General features: G+C 34.8%; 1 protein-coding gene across 1 annotated transcript; it reads left to right on the forward strand.

The window, feature by feature from the left end:
* Window positions 1-2671: 2671 nt before the first annotated feature.
* Window positions 2672-19299, forward strand: LOC140449796 (scoloptoxin SSD552-like). The gene is made up of 4 exons (XM_072543151.1): window positions 2672-2956; window positions 7672-7848; window positions 15219-15437; window positions 19100-19299. The coding sequence occupies exons 1-4, from the start codon at window positions 2680-2682 to the stop codon at window positions 19279-19281; spliced, it is 855 nt and encodes a 284-aa protein (XP_072399252.1). The 5' UTR covers window positions 2672-2679; the 3' UTR covers window positions 19282-19299.
* The last annotated feature ends 907 nt before the right edge of the window (window positions 19300-20206 follow it).

Raw genomic sequence — 20206 nt, forward strand, 5'->3', positions numbered from 1 at the left:
TCTTTCGAAACATCCTAACATGTTTTCATTGCTTTTTGTTAAAGTCCAGGTTTCTGAACCATATGTTAGGACTGGGCGTATTATTGTTTTGTAGAGTTTTACTTTTGTATTTCTTGATATAACTGTAGATTTAAAAAGGAGATTAAGCCCAAAATAGCATCTATTAGCCGTGCAAATTCTGCGGTTTATCTCTGCGGTAGTGTCATTTTCAGTATTGACGAGCGTTCCCAGGTATACAAATTCGTTAACTGCTTCGATGACGTCATTTTCTATAACAAGTGGCCGTAGTGTTTGTGGTTGCGTACCTATTTTCATGTATTTTGTTTTGTTGGTGTTTATTATTAAACCCATTTTTGTAGCCGCTTCCTTTAATGCTACGTACGCCTCTCGTGCTGCGTTTTCCGTTCTCCCAACAATATTGATATCATCAGCATATGCTAAGATTTGCACAGATTTGTTATATATTGAACCGGTAGTTGTGATTTGTGACGTACGTATTACTTTTTCCAGAGCTAGATTGAATAGTATACAGGAGAGTGGGTCTCCCTGACGTAGCCCGTTATTTGTTTTAAAAGGAAGGGAAGGTACCGGGACTTGATGAAATTCCTGCAGAACTGTTAAAGCTATTAGATGCAGAACAAATAAAAATAATAACTGAAATATTTAATGAAATATACAAGACAGGGAAAATACCAGTAGAGTGGCTCAAATCGGAGTTTGTACCATTGCCCAGAAAACCAGGAGCTAAAGTTTGGGAAGATTATAGGACCATAAGCCTAATGAGCCATCTGCTGTAGCTGTTTTTAAAAGTCATCCACAGAAGACTTTACCGGGAATGCGAGGAACAAATTGCGCCCAATCAGTTTGGATTTGTGAACGCCGTTGGTACGAGGGAAGCTTTATTTAGCGGGCAGGTATTGTTTCAGAAATGTAGAGATGTCCGCTGCAATGTTTTTGCATACCTGATTGACTACAAGAAGGCTTTCGATAGAGTCAGAGATGAACAAATGATGGAATTGCAGGTCAGGGATTGACGGAAAAGACAGGTCAAAATCTTAAGGGGAGTGAGACAGGCGTGCATAATTTCACCACTGTTATTCAATCTGTACTCGGAGCATATTTTTGAAAAGGCTCTAAAAGATATTGATGAAGGCATCTCAATAAATGGAGTCAAGCTCAATAACCTGCGCTATGCAGATGATACAATAGTATTTTCCAATACCATAGGAAACCAATACCAAGGGCTGCAAAACTTAATGAACAAAATAACGGAAAGAAATAGAAAATATGAACTGGATATAAACGCCAGCAAAACCAAGCTAATGATTATCAGCAAGGAAGACATAACTGGAGCAAATCTGTATGTAAATTAAATGAGAATTAAACGTGTCTCACAATACAACTACTTGAGAACTATAATCAATGAGTCGTGGGAAAATACCCAAGAGATTAAATGTTGCATAGGAAAGGCAAAAGTGCATTTTTGACAACTCTGTGTTCAAGAGCCATGGCCTCACCCTAGAAACAAAAATAAGTCTTCTTAAATGTTATGTGTAAGCTCAGTGCTTCTGTACGGAGTAAAAACGTGGACATTGAAGGCGGAAACTCTATCAAAACTTCAGGCTTTTGAGCTAAGGTTATACAGAAGGATCCTGAAGATACCATGGACAGAAAAAGTCACCAATGAAGAAGTACTGCGGAGGATGAACATAACCGCGGATTTGGTCAACATCGTGAAGGGCCGTAAGCTGCAGTACTTGGGACATATAACGAAAAGTCAATGCAAATACGAGCTACTTCAATGCATTTTGCAAGGTGAAATTGAAGGAAATAGGGCCCCAGGACGAAGAAGAATATCCTGGCTTGCTAATCTGAGAGCATGGTATAGAACGACCTCAACACAGCTATTTCCTATAGCAACCAACAAAGTCATCATAGCCATAATGATCCCCAACATACATGCACCCTAAGAAGAAGATAAATAAATATAATTCCATTTAAAGCAGAATGTTTATACAGTGTTTAAATGAATTCATTAATATCTACTACTTAATAATAAGTTTTTTTAAATAACAATTTTTCATAAATTAAAAAAAATTCTTTACTTACATCAAAAAAATGCATCATCCCTTCATTTCTACAATATGTTTACTGAAAAATGACAGCAACAAATAAAAAAAAATACATGTCCATATGTCCTGTCCTTTTATTTTTATACCAGGGTTATATTTTCTTTATGTTATAACACTTTTATCTATCTAAACCGTGTGCGCTTCTCCCGCTGCAATAATAAGAGTGTGAAAAGTAACTAAATGTTCACATTTTTTATTGTTATTTTACCTTATCAAAATGGTATTTCTTGAAAAAGCTTCTAAGGTACGATATCTTGCAGATATTGATAAACTTGTATCACTGACCCTTTTTGTAAATTTATTAATTATGCGGCACTTTTAACTTGCTTCTTATGGGCACTCGCAGTCTTTCAAAAAATGTACCGATGTATATGAGACACATCTTATTAAAAAACCATGATTTAATGTGTACCCGGCTTTTTGTTCGCCTGCACCAAATGTCGACAATTTCAAACTTCACATTTAAATTGTTCTTTAATTAATCCAACATTTTGCAAAATATGACGTCTAAAAGACAAATCCTTGTTTTAACACTGACAGGTACAAAATGTCAATTGCAGTTATGAATTTTATAGTATCAATATTATCAATTTTTTTTGGATCCCTATTCATTGCTTACTGTAGAGCAGATGATCAATGTAATGTAATTTGGCCACCGTGCAATGATATTGAGAATATAGTCTGTAGAAATGGGGGTTCATGTGATCCTGTCCCAGATTCTCAATGTAAACCGCTAAAGAATGATGATACCTTTAGAAAATGGATATTAGAAGTTCATAACAGTTACAGAAATGATATTGCCAGTGGTAAAGATACAAGAAATGGTGAGAAAACAGGTTTTTAGCTAATTGCTTGTTTTTAACGTTGCGTTGTTATATTTTTTCATTCAAAAAGTACTAAGTACTGATCATTATTTAATGACGCTTTGCTGTATTTTACACATATTTAATTTTTAATCGATTTAAAATAATTTTGTATGATTTTCTGCGTTTCTAAGTTTAGTCCGTGGTTCTTGCACCTACATTTGAAATAACTTAATAAATTCTTTTAATATCATTAGTGATTAATAAATTAATAAACAATTTATAAAAAAATATAATTTAAATATACAATAATATTTACAGGGTGTTGATGTAATAGATAACAATAAAATTATTTAAAGAATTTAGCTCAAATAATATTGTTGCAAGATTTTGAACTTATGTTTTTAGTTTCTCATATGTTATTTTCATCACCTTCAGAATCTAAACTGTTATCTCCAATGTTAGTTATTAGAGGTTTGCTATTAATATTATACATATTTTCTTCTCTAATAAACCACTGTTCAAGTAATTTGTTAGTATGTTCTACACACTTTGCCCAGACGACATCGTTACACTTTTGAATTACTTCTTTTCACAGACTTAAAACATGTTCATCTCTATATCCATGTCTGCTAATACATATAATGTATTATAGTAAGTCTTGCATCCATACTAATTTGATGATACAATGGCAATCTAAGCACTTTGTGTCTATGTTTAGGTATCAATTCGTCTACAATAATGTGTCACAATAATTTTTTTAATTTATTACTTTAAATATGTAATATAAGGCTCATTCGATTTCTTTAAGTAGCTAGTTTGAACTACTCTTTAGATGTAAGTATTTACCACATATACAAATTTTAACCATTAACCTTTTGGATTAATTTTTAAACGTGGAAATACTTATTTCTAGGTTCTTACTGATAATGTTCAGATAGGACTGAAAACGTTCTGAAATTTTTTAATAAATATTTACATTTCACACTAGAAGTTTTTTACATCTGGAAACTTTATTGGATTTCTACAATTAAGAGAGAAAAAAATAAACTGATTGATTTGATTATTCTTGTGTATTCAATAGTGATTGGGTAGTCTATGGATATCATGAGATATTTACTTTTTTTATTTCTTCACAAAAATCGTTGGGTGTCTGAAACCCATGTGTGCAAATTATGCAGGTGTGATCTTTCACCGAGAACAACGATGTGTAGAGATAAGGAAGGTAATATATTGACAGAACAGCAAGAGATACTAAGTAGATGGACAGAACATTTTACGGAAAAGTTTGAAGGAGAGAGACGAACCCTGACATACCATTAGACCAAGCAGACAACAGAGAAAAGACTTCACCAACAATAGCTGAGATTAGAGCAGCAGTAGAAAAATTAAAGAACAATAAAGCACCGGAATCGGATCAAATAGCATCGGAGTTACTGAAGGAAGGAGGAGACGCACTACAAAAAACAATACATGAATTGATAACGAAGATATGGTCGAATAAACATCTACCAACGGAGTGGAATAGCGGTATTATTGTACCATTACATAAAAAAGGAAATCAGTTAGAATGTGGAAACTACCATGAAATCACGCTGCTGAATGAGGCATACAAAATAATGTCCAACGTTATTTATGAAAGACTTAGACCACACGCTGAAAAAATTGTTGGCAAATACCAAAGTGGCTTCTGTAGACAGAAGTCAACAATAGACCAGATATTTGTTCTGCAACGAAAAAATAAGTGAATATAACATCGACATACATCATCTCTTCATAGACTTTGAAAGCGCATATGACAATATAATCCGAGAATTCCTAATGAAAGCATTTAATATACCAACACAACTAATAGAACTGATAAAAGAATCTCTAAAAGTAGAAAGTAGAATCCGGATACAAAATGAATTAACGGAAACAATAGATGTGAAAAAGGGACTACGCCAGGGAGACGCTCTATCATGCATCTTGTTCAACATCGTACTCGAGAAAATACTGAGGGTCACAACAGTCAATACACGAGGAACAATCATTAATAAAAGCGTGCAAATACTAGCATTTGCAGATGATGTTGACATAATCGCAAGATCAAGAAGAGAAATGATAGAGGCATACAACCAAATAGAGCGAGCTGCACAAAATAGTGGTCTTAAAATCAATCAGACCAAAACAAAATATATGCAGGTAAGTAAAAACGCAGAAATAAGGCAGCCACAAAATATAACAATAGGAGAATACAACATAGAGGGGGTAAAAAACTTTATATACTTGGGATCCCTAGTCACGTCTGATAATAACGTTACGGAGGAAGTGAAGAGGCGAATATTTATTGCAAATAAATGTTACCATGGTTTAATTTGGCACCTAAGATCAGATAACGTCGCAAGATAAACAAAATGCCAAATATATAAAACCCTGATAAGACCGGTACTCACATATGGCTCAGAAACCTGGACACTCACTAAAAGAGAGGAAACGTTGTTAGCCACCTTCGAAAGAAAAATCTTGCGACACATATATAAGAGCACAAAAGAAAACGGAATATGGCGAAGAAGATACAACTCTAAACTATACAAAATATACCAGGATCCGGATATTATAACATTCATTAAAAGAGGACGGCTGCGTTGGATAGGACATGTAGAAAGAATGGAAGAAGGCGAAAGACCAAACAAAATATTCAAACAGATGCCAGTAGGAAAAAGAACAATAGGAAGACCGAAACTAAGATACTTAGAACAAATAGAAAATGATATAATAACCTTAAAAATAAAAAAAAAACTGGAGAAAAAAAGCACGAAACAGATCAGAATGGAGAAGAATCCTGGAACAGGCCCAAAACGGGTTGTCGAGCCAGTGATGATGATGATGATCTTTCACGTTAAGGGTTAATATTTTTATGTGAACAGCTTTCAATATTTTCTTCTTCTTTTTATGTAGACATGACTCTGTCCGTTTTTCAATGTATCTCCAGTAAGTTGTCGTTCCATCGTTTTCGTGGTCTTCCTACGGATCGTATTCCTATTGGGAAATCGTCTCTTGCCGTATTTACTACTCTATTTGTTGTCATTCGGCTTATATGAGCGTTCCATTCTACTCTTCTGTTTCTTACCTAGTTCTTGATGTTCTTTACCTTCCATCTACGTCGTATATCTGTACTTCTAGCTCTGTCCCTTTCGTTTCTTTCCCGATAGTTTTGTTTCTCCATATTGTTTCATTCAGGCAACCTTCGGCTGTGTTTGCTCTATTTACTTGAGCTTCCACTTCAGTTTCGAACTTTCCGTAGCTAGATAATGTGATGCCTAGATGCCATATGTCTTTTTTGGGCTAATTAACATATTAATAATTTTCTGGCGGTTATATTAATTTGGTGCAGCGTACTTTGTCAATCATCTTCACTTTGAGAGAGTAGTATTGCGTCGTCTGCATAGCAGATTATTTTAAGTTTTTTTTCCCATTTGATATTCTTTTTTAGTTCTTACTTTTTTTATTATTTCATCCATAATCAGTTTGAACAATAGAGGACTCAGGGAATCTCCCTGTCTTATCCCATTGCCAGCTTCAAGTGGGTCGGTTAGTTCTTCTTCTACTTTTACTTTTATTGTGTTGTTTTAGTAGATATTTTCGATCGTTTTGATTATTCCTAAAGGTATCTCTCTTGCGTACAATAAGTGAATGACGTATTTTAATTTAACCCGGTCAAATGCCTTTTTAAGGTCTACGAAACATGGATATGCCGATTTGTTGTACTCTATTGATTGCCTCATTATAAATAATATAGCATCGGTGCATGATCTTCCCGACCTAAAACCTTCTTGTTCTTCTGTTACAATTTATGTTATAATTTCATTTATTTTTTTTATCACTTATTGTGTATGGTTATTAATTTTAGTCTTTTGTTTAATAAATTAATTCCTCTGTATTTAATTCCCCGGGTCCGATTTGTCTCTCTTATTATTATTTTAATTAGTTTTAATAGTTGTTTGGTCAGATCTGGTCCTCCGTACTTTAGGACTTCGTTCGGTATTCTGTCTTCTCCTGGTGATTTTCTATTTTTTAATTTCCTTATTGTTTACTTTATCTCTTCCTCCTCAATATTTATTTCTTCGTTTGTTGTCAACTCTAGTGTTGGTGGTCCATTATCGTCACCTTAAGCAAATAGGGATCGAAATTAGGCTACCCATGTTTCCTTCTGAATGTGTTTCATTTTTAGTAGTTCGTTCATCTCTTTTCTTCGTCCTCTGATCATTTTCCATATTTATTTTTGTGTTCCGTAGAAGTCGTGTTCCATCTGTTTTGAGAATCTCTGCCAGTGTTTTTTTTTTATTTGTCTAACTAAAGTATTCGTTTCATTTCTGATTCGTTTATAGTGGTTATATGCCTGTTGTGTTTGTTGTGTTCTGTACTGTAAAAAGACTTTCTTCTTTACTTCACATTTTGTCTTCACTTCCTCTCTGAAACGTGGTGTTTTCTTTTCGATATGCAATCCGAAATATCAATTATCAAGAACTATTTGTCAATTATTTTTAATTTTATAATTTCTAATTTTTTTATATATTAATTATGAAAGTATAATGACCCAATAAAATGAAAAATATGCCTATTTGTATATTATTTTGTTTACAAGAAAATAGCTTTGCAAAAAATTATTTTTACCTTCTTGATACCAAGCAGTTAATTGAAAGCCAATTGTTGTGTGTCTAAAAATGAAGAATTAATAATATTACATTTACTAGGTGCTACTTCTGCTGCTAACATGCAAGTGATAAACTATGACTTTGACCTTGAGTATACAGCATCTTGCACTGCAAATACCTGCACAGGAGAAGCTGATGATTGTGGAAGAACTTTAAATTTTTGGCAAAATGGACAAAGCATAGAAATTGTGGATGGCGGTGACGAAGCTTTAGTGGGTATAGAATATAATTTCCTGTTTTTGATGATTTATTAAGAAATAATTTGCTTAATAATTTTATTAGTAAGTAATCAATTTCTAACTTCATTAATCCACTAGCTTCAGTTTTTATGAGTAGGAATTGTCGGCTCGACGTTGAACATGCATTAACTATCTTAACCCACTTAACCTATATTTTCTCATTTTGGTATCAATTGGTTACGCCGCTAGACTTTCACTCCTCCTCCGAAAGTCCACTCTCTCAACCGGACTACTTATATCTCTTCCTATTCTTATGATGCACCGCTCATATCCAGACAGTGCATCACATGAATAGCCCGACTTCTCTCTCTTTCTCTCTATCTCTCTCTCTTGTTGCAGATCCCTATCTAATATTTCCTTCTCTCTGACAATTCGAGTTGTCGACAATTGCCTTGTATTTAGTCATTTCCTGATTTCTACCTGCATTATGGTATTTGCACTTACCCCACTTACCTTTCTGTGTAATTCGTTTCTGTCCCCGTCGAACATTCTGCACTCGAGTACACAGTGCCCAGCCGTGTTAGACACTCCACAGTCTGTGCAGTTTCCATCCGCAACCTTTCCCATTCATTCTAGGTAGACTCTGAAGGAGCCGTGGCCTGTTAAAAATTGAGTAAAAAAGTAATTAGTGTCTCTGTAACTGCAATTTATCCACTCTGCGATATTTGGAATTAATATCCTCATCCAGGCTACCCTATGCTCTTGTTCATTATTCCTGCCATTCCGTTATGCTGCTATTCCTAAATAATATTTTCTCCTGCGCATCCTTTTCGTAGGTTTCCAGCTTTTCCTTCACCATCAGATGGATATGTAACATATCTGTGATCACTTGTATGATCACTGTTGCTGTTGTTCTTTTTGTACGTACTACCTTTAGTAGTTCTTATATTTGGACTTTCTCTAAAATGCTCCTATATTTCTTCATGTTAAGCACTTCTTGCCATACCGGTGCCGCCTGATGGGCCACTTACATTAAAATTTTCTTTTAGCAGTCGTTGGTCCTTCCACGTCGAGCATAATCCTTATCGGCACTGCAGTCCTCTTCTTTGCTTTGCAAACGACGTACTTAACGTGCTCACCAAAAGTTCGCCTCTTATCTAAAACTACTCCCAAGTACTTTACTTTTTTGCAGCTAGGACCCTTTTTCCTTTTAGAACAAAAACGCTATGGTCTCCGGCCCTTGGGCCCTTGAGGATTAAAGCTTCATTTTCTCGGCCGCCAGAATTAGGTTGCTGCTTCCCACATACGCCTTCACTTTGTTAAGGCTCGGTTCCCTCTTTACGCAATTGACTAGTTTTAGTTATGCTTCACCAGCACCACCAGGTTATTTGCATATACTATTGCTTGGTTGGTCTAAAAAATCTCATTGTACAGAACATTCCAATGCAATGACCCTAGGACGATCTTTATGTGAAGTATTCCCTGACCAAGTTCTGGAGATAGGGAGATCTCCCCAAGTCGCCCAGTAGTCTGACGATAATTTTCCAGTTAGCACTATTTAAAAGCATTTCTTATATCGATAAAAAAAGCCACCATCCATCTGCTCCTATATATGGATATCTTCGTATTGATCTTGCTTATGGCGTCTACCGCAGATTCTCCTTTCCTGAACCCAAACTGGTGGTCGGAAATGCCACTTTTCTCCATTATCTACTTCTCCAGCCTTGTTTTCACAAGAATCTCAAAGACCTTGCCCAAGGTCTTTGACAGATATATAAGTCTGTTTGTACGGCCCAGGCTTATCTAACGTTTCACGATTTCGGGGTATGAGATTTGCCTTTTTCAGATTTCCTGGAAACTTTTGCTTTCTTAGCAGGTTGTTTATAATATTCTGTACCCATTGCACCTTCTCCTCAATGATAGTTTGTATTCTGATTTTCCTGATTTTAGCGTTTTGACAGCTTCTGTCACTTTTTGATTTGTGAATTTAGTCACGGGTATCTCCAGCTGGAGTGGCACAAAGCTCACTTCTTCCCTGTGGTCTCTGGAACTTTGATCCGTTCTTTCTTTCGATTTACTTCGATTTTAAAGAAGCCTCCTCTCCCTTAAAAATTCTACTACTGGTCTACTACTAGTAGTAGGCATCTTCTCAGATACCCTTTTCAAGATTTTCGCAAATTTCTTTCCAACAAATCCTTTTTTGTCATTTTTTTCATGATTTTTGATCTCTCTACCTTCTCGTCCATTACTTGGTGCCTCCTTCTTACCCTCGTGACTTTTCTTCTTAGCTCGACGTAGCCTCTTCTTATTTCTTCAATCCTCTCCGTACACCAATAGGTGCGACTGTTAGCTCTCCTACCTTGCACTTTCTGCACCTTTCTGCCATATTTTTTATCTTCTCGTATCTCTCTTTAAAGTTTCGGGTATGGTACGTTATCCCTTAAATGTTTTCTTGTAAAAATATTTCGACTTGCCTCCTTCTCTTGATTGTGTTACGTTTTCTGTAATTTTAAACAAAATGTACTTGTGATTACAGAATATTTCTTTATCCAGGATGTTCCATTCTGCCACCTTTCTTCTTGTCGGCATTGTTGCTATTATGACGTCGATATATATCTGACTTTCTCCCCTGATGAAGGTCATTTTACCAATTTTAAGTACCACAAAATTTAAGGTCTGGATAATCTCATTCCACATTTCTTTCCTTTCCTCATTCCTTGGCGCCTCCCATGAAATAGCTTTTTTTATTCAGATTTTCAGCAATGATTAGTTTTTTTCCTACTTTGCTTCTTGCTATTTCCTCTACCAGACTGTGATGGTTCCAAGATCCAAGATTAAAATCCTATTTTTTTCTAGCAAGTTTATACCCCCAGCTTTCTGTTTATAATAATATAAGGTGCTACATCTTGCCTTTTGTCCGTTTTCCAGTTTCTCTGGACCGTAATCTTTTTATTTGGCTAGGACACTACCAAAAGCTCCGCTTTTAGTTCATGTCACCTGATCCTGAGTATATTGTGCGCCGCCCTCGATCTTACCAAATTCACCTGCACTACTGTTAATCCTTGAAAGTCATCCCTAATGGAGTCGAATTTAGCCTTCCTTTTGCTAGCATACTTTTCCCCTAGAGTCTTTTTAGGCTTCGAGCATCCTTAACTTAGGAACATTTTCTGAGACTGTCCTTTGGTTCGCGCTGCAGATTTCGTTATCTGGCATATTTTTACTCCCAAGCGCTCTTTCTTCCAACAGTTAAGACATTTCATTTGTCTCTTAGTCTTTTCTTTGCATTTGTCCCTGGTATGCCCGAAGTGCAGACACAAGTAGCAGCGTAGTAGAATTCTAAAGAAATAGAAGACACTCCTCAATATCATTAGGGAGCACATGAAATTAACACTCATTCACCTAAGCATTCTTATTTTTGTTACATTTAATCTTTATCCATCCTTCTCTTTAGACGCTCAGCATTCAGTTCCGTTCATACTATCTGGTCTTACGGTAGGATTAAAAAGTTTTAGTTTCAGTTACATTGAAATCTTCCTATTACACAACAAAGCACAACTCAGGGAAAGATTAACTTATACAAAATAATTAAAAAAAACTATTAGGAAAAAAATTGAAATATCGAATACTTTATTTAATATTTGAAACCTTAAAACACGTAAAGAACTTATTTATTAGAAGAATACAGAGTATACTATTCAGGATCAGAAAATGGTAAATATGAAAATGGAGTCGGAATTATCACACATAAAAGTATAGCCAAACGTGTTAACAACTTTATACCAGTAGAGGATAGGATCCTCTTGTTACAAATAAATACGTCACTCAAAAGTCACCAAGTTTATACACCCACAGCAGACCACAGTGATGAGGAAATATCAGAATTTTACAAACAAATAAGCAGCCTTATAAGGTATATATGTGTATAATGGGAGATTTCAATGCTAAAATAGGTAACGGAGAAGAAGGGCAACATATTGGTCCTTATGGATTAGAAGAGAGAAATCAACCAGGAGAAACAATGAGTATCTTTGCAGCTGAACATGACTTAATCGTGCTAAACACATTTTAGAAACTACCACCTAGTCACCTGTATACGTGGAAATCACCTAGAGACAACGGAGAAGACGTTATTATAAGAAACCAAATAGACTATATACTTGTTAACAAAAGATATCGAAATAGCTTCAACAGTGGTAAAACCTACCCAGGCGCTGATATTCATTCTGACCATATCTGACCCATCGAGCAAAAAGACAAAAGAGGGAATGTAAAGGTAGTGGGGGCAAAAATATTGTTAGACAGGAAGTGCCATCTTGAGAGGCCAAATTAAACAAGGAAAGAGAGTCTTTCCTTGTTTAAGAAATCAAATTTAGTTGGGTTATGTTATTATTTGTCTCAACTGTCACATGAAATCTTATTTATATTGAAGTTTTTTAACAATTGTTTCACATTTTAGACTGTTATCGTAAATATTTAATTAAAATTTTCTCGTCTAAGACACATTCTGAAAACTATTTTATAGCTACTGTTAATAAGTGTCGGAAAATTTAAATTTGGCGCATTCGCATTTCCGGATATGTCCGCCATCAGAGGCCACTTTTTTGGTCGCCTTTTCATAACGATTAGATTCCCTCTTTTGTCTTTTTGCTCGATGATCTGACCACAATCCTTTAGTGGGCGTGTATAGAACCAAGTTAAAGAAAACACGCGGAAAAACTGTAAAAAAACATGACATGAAAAAACTGAAATGTAGTGAAGTAAAAAAAATAGTCAGCAAAATAATAAATAGTAAATTCAAAGAAATCGATAATACAACGGAAAGCACAGAAGAGAAGATATAATCCGTTAATAAAACGAGTAGACGACATTAAAGACAATTGTATGAAGAACGAAGAAAGTAAGAATAAGACATGGATGATAACAGAGATTCTGCAGCTGATGGAAGAAGGAAGGAAAAACAAGAACAATAGTTCAAGAACAAAATTCCAGTTTGGATTCATGAAAAGCGTAGGTACGAGAGATGCACCGTTTAGTCTACAGGTATTATTCCAAAGTGATATAATATACGATTAAAAGGGGAAAGTTAGAATGTCTCGGACACATAATGAGAAACGGCACTAAATACAGATTACTGAAAATAATCCTTCAAGGCAAAGTGTTCGGAAAGCGAAAAATTGGGAGAAGAAGAATTGAGTAAATGGTTCTCCACAACAACAACTAATCTATTTAAAATATCAGTTAATACAATAATTATAGCTGGAATGATCGCCAATATTCGAAACGAATAGGCACCAAAAGAAGAAGAAACTTATTCATTAAATCATTGTACATCCATGTCGCTAATAGTCTGACGCAGTTGCGAAAATGTCCTTAATAAAAAATATGGTTATTTATTCGTAAAACAATTCTTTAATTCTTTAAATGTTTCTTTAATTTAGTATGTTACATTATTTAATGTATTCTATATGATTTAAATAATAAGTTTTGATTTTAAATTGTCCATCTTTATACTAAGAAAGACCCGAATCAGTCTATTCGCCATCTTGCATAGTAGTTGGATATGTGTTTATCCACTTTAGGAAAGATTTTGCGCAAAGATCTTGCGGTTTGCGTGCTTAAAAAATCCAATTCGTGCACGAATTGAAGCTACACGATCACCTAGCTAGGCGTAGATTCTGTGAATGGGCCCAAAACGGGATTGCCGTTGCTATTGATTGCCATAAGCAAATTTTTTTTGTTTAGTTCATCGCTTACTTTTAGTTAAATGGCTATGTCAACAAACTATACGGCCGTATTCTGAGTGCTGATAATCCTCAAGTGTATGTTGACCATTACATCCTTCTTCTTCAGGTTCCTTCTCCTATCGGAGGTTGGAAATCATTATCGCTATTTTAATTTTATTGGCTGCGCTTCTGAATAATTCTAATGAGCTGCAACCGAACCACTCTCTCAAATTTCTTAGCCAGGATATTTTGCGTCGTCCTGGGTTTCTCTTCCCTTGCATAATTAACCTAATTAATACGTACTTCTCGCCCCTCATTGTATGACCCAGATATTGATTTTTTCTAATTTTAACAGTTTTTATGACTTCACATTTTTTCTTCATTCTTTGTAACACCTCTATATCAGTTACTTTTTCAGTCCACGATATTCTGGGGATTCTCCTGTAGCTTCTTCTTCTTGTAGTTCCTTCTCCTATCGGAGGTTGGCTATCCGTACCTTATTGGCGTCTGCTCTAAAACGATCTACTGAGCTGCAACTATACCACTCTCTTAGGTTTCTCACCCAGGAAATTATTCGTCTTCCTATGGATCTTTTACCCTTGATTTTACCTTGCATTATGAGCCTTAATCTCTCATATTTCGCACCTCTGGTAATGTGGCCTAAATATTGCAGCTTTCTTGTTTTGATGTGCTTTATGACCTCGCAATCCTTTTGTAGCCTTCTTAACACTTCTGCATTTGTAACTCGTTGGGTCCATGGTATTTTCAAAATCCTTCTAATAGCACCACATCTCAAATGATTCCAACTTCTTTATGTTATCTATTTTTAGTGTCCAGCTTTCCATTTCATACAACAAAGTCGAGAACACGTAGCATCTTAAGGCTCCTATTCTCAGATCCAGAGGAAGGTCTCAATTGACAAACATTGTTTTCATTTTTATAATTGCTTGTCTTGCAATTTCAATGTGCGTCCTTATTTGTCTACCTTGGTCATTGTTTTCATGTAGCTCCACATCTCAAAGGAGTTTAATTTTTTGATTTCAGACTGTTTTATTGTCCACGCTTACATCCATTACATCCATTACCGTCCATTACATCCAGAAAAACTAAATGTTTGATGTGCTTGGTTGGCTGGTGGAATCATTGGTCCGTACTTCTTCAAAAACGATTCTGGCTATAACGTTACAGTCAATGTTGATCGCTATAGAGCCATAATTACGGACTTTCTCATTTCACAATTAAAAAACCATGATGTACAGGAGCTGTGGTTTCAACAAGACGCAGAAAGAAACGTTTGGCAACAGCATCGCTTCACGTTTCGGACCCGTAAATTAGTCTCCAAGATCGTGCGATTTAACACCGCCAGATTATTTTCTGGGGTGATATGTGAAGTTGCTAGTCTACGACAATAAGCCTTAAACGAATGACTACTTGGAAAACAACATTCGCCGCGTTATTGTCGATATACGGCCACAAATATTAAAAAAGTCATCGAAAATTTGACCTGTAGATTAGACTAGGTCAGAGCCAGCCGTGGCGGTCATTGCCAGAAATCGTATTTAAATTATAATGCCAAAAAAATATCTTTTGAATAAAGTTAATTTCATATTAATTTAAAAATCCATCTTTGTTTTATTCTATTTCCAAGTTCTATACCTCTAAAAAAACACCCACTACTTTGTAGATATCCCTCATCAATGGTACCAGAGAATCGAGTTGATGGATCCGAAAGATTTTGACAATTTTCGAGAGGATCTTCCTTTGACATTCACGCAGATGATATGGGCAAATAGTACACATGTAGGGTGTGCCAAAGCTCACTCGATCACACAAAATAGAAGCATCCTTGTCTGTAACTATGGACCACCGGGAAATATTTATGGAGAAAAAGTATTCGAGAGAGGTCAGTTATATTAATCTTCAATTTTTTACAGTGATTTTGAAGACATCAACCGAAGCGTATTTTGTATTAACGTTTTTTAACCATTCTACAAAGGATGAAAAACAAAAGTACTGATAGATAAGTCGTAAAGTGTTTTGTGTTTTACGCTTGTCTACAAATTAATATTGCTTATAATTTAAGACCAATTTGACAGGTCAGGACTGTATTAGCCAAAATTGCACTTGTTATGAAATTAAGGTAATATTTTATTGCCATTTGGATTAAAAAACAAAACTTATGAGTTTTGATTTCCACTCCGGCCAATTAACAGGTGACTTACTTGTTTACGATCTTATAGGCGTATCCACGGATTCATATCAAATTCTGATTTTTATATATTTATGTATTATGTATAATTGTAGTTGCTGTGACCCTGACCTTCTATTAATCTATTAATGTTGGTGTAATCTTGTTGCTAACGTCTCCTTTTAGTATTGTTAACTAGAGCCTGTGACATTCTGTTGATGAGTTTGCTACACATTTTTCTCCACTTAGAGACTCAGGTTTGCCTATTGGATCTTTCTCTTTTTGCTGTCTGTTTCTTTCATAACTATTAATGCATCTTTTCATTTATTGTACTCTATGTTCATTGATTCTGATTTATGCTCGTTTATCCTGACACTTAGTCGTCTTGCGGTTTCTCCCACATAAAAATATTTGCATTCACAAGATATTTTATAGATTCAGTTCATCTATCTCCCCTGTATGATGTTTGGTTTGGTTTTGGACAGAATAGATCTCCGTATATTGTTTTTTTTAATGTTGTTGTGATACTGTAGTTATTTCCCATCCTTTTAATTGTTTCTGATAAACTCTCTACATATAGTATTTCTATGAGCCTTAAATCCCCTCTTGTATGATTTCTGGATTGCTTATGGTTTTATATTGTTTCTTTTCTTCAGTCGTGTGAAATTTCTTGTTTATAAATGACAATAGTGTTCACTTGAATATCGAACAGTAAAGACGTATTCCGACGAGTGCGATAGTAAAAAGTGATCACCCATAAGAACAAGTTAAAATCTAATTATTAAAATAAACAGTAAAGTGGCAGTGGCGTACTAAATTCTGTTTTTTTACAATGAAGAATTCACACACACTGAACACATACAATTATATTGTAATATCAGCAGAAATTGCAAGTAAGCAATAGATCCACTATTAACAAATATCCAGAAATATGTACCCGACTCCCCAACAACATCCGCCCCTAGAATAAACATCCGAAATGCGCCAAACCACAGAGAAATACTTCTATACCAAACATTCCACACAATCAGTTCGCTCTTCTACCACGAACACAACTTTTTCTACCACAACCACAACCAATTTTCTACCACTCACGTAATTCAACTACTTAAGGGCATACCTCAAATAGACAGTAAAAACTGTCAATTATATGTTCAGAAAACTCGGATATAGAGTCTAGCAAACACGACCCTAAAGAAACGCAACATAAAACCTCATGAGGACTAGTCAAAAAACGTAAATTTACAAAACAAAATAACGATCCCAATTCTCCAAGCTCACCACAAACAAAAATACAAAATCGATACAGTGCATTATCAAACGCCGAGAGCCCTGAAAATATTGAAAAAAAAAAGCAGAAAATACCAAACCCAACTTCAATATTCATATATGGCGTCAAAAACTTTAAAGATATGGTCGATAACTTTGCACAAATAGTGGAAGTTACCTACTATACCAGAACTCTACCAAACTACACTGTGAAGATTACAACATATATAATAGATATCTATCGTAAACTGAAATGTTATTTACGAAAAGGAGAAGTCGTTTATGACACCTACCAAATTAAGGAAAAATATGATATAAAAATATGATGAAATAGGTCATATCCATCACACCATTCTCACAACAGATATATAACTAAGGAACTAGAAAAAGCCAGCCATAACGTTCGCAAAATAACTAACATCCGACACAGACAAACAAAGGAACCCTTATATTTATTTTTTATAGAACTAACAACAGTACCAACAGTACCAACAGTCCAACAGAAGCCAACAGTAAGTACAGATATATTTAATCTAGAATTCTTATGTCATACCAAAATAGCAGTCTAGACACCAAATAAGAGAAACTCAATAATCCAATGTACGCGATTGCAAGCATACGGTCATAGTAAAACATATTGCACTAAACAGCACTACTGCGTCAAATGTGTAGGACAACATAATACATACTAGAAACATAGTAGAAAAAAAATGTATGCCAAAAAGAAGAAACCAAAAGGCCCATAGAACAATATTTAACAACCCACATGTACGTAATGAAACAAATCAGCCAAACATAACTCTACAAAACCGTCAAAGAATATACCTGTAAACGGGACAGCACATCAAACCAACTCCAAATCAGAACCTAAAACTAATATAGAACAACTACAAATAACATTCCATTAAAGTTCAAAACATGTTCTCGAAACTCTTGAGTCAAAATAGTATGCTATTAAACTTACTAACACAAGTCATTAATAAAAGAAAATCCTAAACATACTTAGAATTGCCACAAGGAGCGCTAACGGTCTCCTAAACCATTAGCCGGAAGTAATTACTTTCTTAAACCTGAATAAAATCGATTTTCTGCTTATTTCAGAAACCCACTTTACTAATCTAAGTTCAACATTTCGTTCACATACAGCATACCTCACCCCGGTGGTACAGCTCATGGTGTCTCGGCGAAATCATCCGCAGCTGAACATCACATCATAAATTGTAAAAATACGCAACAGAAAAACTTCAAGCAGCAATCGTTCAAGAGAATGCAACGTCATGGCACTTTAACTTATCTGCAATCTACAGACCACCTCATCATGCAATCTACACAGATAAATACAAAGCCTTCTTCCAGTTACTTTCGTAGCCGGAGGAGACTGAAATGCAAAATATACACACTGAGGCTAAAGACTCATAACAACAAAAGGTCGTAGTCTTTTAAACGCAATGACCGACAACAACTATGTTTGAAACACTAACGGAATCTCTACGTACTGGCCGAGTGACTCCAGAAAATTTCCAGATTTACTGGACGACTGCATGAGAAAAGAAGTGTCCAGAAACAACTATCTAATAGCATCCAGCTATGATCTCTCATCGGATCATACACTGGCTGTTATAAATAACCCACCTCCTTCTGCGACGAACACGGAAAGGTATTGACAAACTTTTATGTCTTTCGACCATTCCTTCTTATTGCGAGTGAAGAGTCGTAAGGTAGATTTTCTTAATACCCAAGATTTTCATTAATTCTTGCATAATTTTTATTCAATTTTTATTTTATTTTCAACAGAATTTATTAAAAAGAAGAGTAGCACTACTTTTGCGACGGTTTTCTATTGTTGCTATACCTTATACTTCACTAAATGAATTATAGGGGTTATTGCTTTTACATTGTTGTTTGCGTGTTGATTTTATGTATAAATAATTATTAGATGTTTAAAATAAATAAGTTATTTTTTACATTAAGTATTTACTAATGGAAATAACAGTCTTTAAAATTTTTGATGTTTTATTTGTATTTTTTATTAAAAAAATTATAGCGCCTTTAAAAGTGTTCTTCCCCTAAGTTTTTCCTTATATTTATTTTAATTACGACATTTTTAGGTGAGTCTACCTCAAATTGCCCAGTCGGTTCTACTAGAAGTATCTACTATGACTCTTTGTGCGGAACGGTGATACCTCTTGAGATCATAAGACCCAGATCTGCAGAAAGTAATGTTTCTAAATGTATTCAACATAGTTTTATGACGATCATTTGTGCTCAGTTATTGTATTTAATATGTTGAATAATATATTTTTGGTCAACCTTAGAGCCTATTAACTTATTCATGAAATTATTGCCCGTTCTTTAGTATTGCGATTTTAATTAATTTTATGCAGAAATATTATCGTATGTGAGAGTTTGAAGAGCAATTGTATGAGTTGTTGATAAATCCACTTAAAAAATTAAAAAAAGAAGGTATAACTATTATTATGGGTGACTTAAATGCGAAAATTGGTAAAGGGAAAAGCGATGAATTAATTGGTGATTTTAGTCTAGGGAAGAGAAATGAAATAGGAGAAAGATTAAAACTATTTGTAGAGGAAGAAGAATTTGCATTACTAAATACATTTTTCAAACTACTGCCAACATGTTTATATACATCTCTCCGCAAGATCAACAAGAAAACATACTAAGGAATCAAATTGATTACATAATGGTGGAAAATAGATGCCTATAAGTTCAAAGTTACTCCGGTGCTGACGTATCATCAGATCATATTCCTGTTATTGGTAAATTTGGGTTTAAATTTAAAAAGGTTACAAAAAAGAATAGTAACAAAAAATGTGATATGAGAAGACGAAAAGATAAAGAAACAAAAGAGAGAGTCGCACGGATTCTTTCAGAAAAGCTAAGTTACATGGAGCAAACATAATGATCCAGAAGAATTACTTCAGAATATTTATAAAAGCATTAACAAGATCAGAGAAGATCTAATAGAAAATAAAGAAAAGAGGAAAAGTGGGATAAATGACAATATACTGCAACTCATGTAAGAAAGAAGAAAATTAAAGAATAACCAAAGAATGTACAAAAATATTCAAAGTCAGATGAGAACCGAAATACGAAAAGCCAAAGAAAATTTATTAAAAACACAGTGTGAAGAGATAGAGTTGTTGGAACAAAAACACGATACATTTAATATGCATAAAAAGGTTAAACAAGCAGCT

The sequence above is a fragment of the Diabrotica undecimpunctata genome, chromosome 9 (assembly GCF_040954645.1).
Source record: "Diabrotica undecimpunctata isolate CICGRU chromosome 9, icDiaUnde3, whole genome shotgun sequence".
NCBI classification, from domain to species: domain Eukaryota; kingdom Metazoa; phylum Arthropoda; class Insecta; order Coleoptera; family Chrysomelidae; genus Diabrotica; species Diabrotica undecimpunctata.

What these genes read in the sequence shown, in the direction of transcription:
- LOC140449796 (XM_072543151.1), top strand. Translation starts at nt 2,680, where the DNA reads ATGTCAATTGCAGTTATGAATTTTATAGTATCAATATTATCAATTTTT. An exon ending in CGGTGACGAAGCTTTAGTGG is followed by an intron (nt 7,849 to 15,218) that starts GTATAGAATATA and finishes ACTACTTTGTAG; the next exon opens with ATATCCCTCATCAATGGTAC. An exon ending in AGAAAAAGTATTCGAGAGAG is followed by an intron (nt 15,438 to 19,099) that starts GTCAGTTATATT and finishes CGACATTTTTAG; the next exon opens with GTGAGTCTACCTCAAATTGC.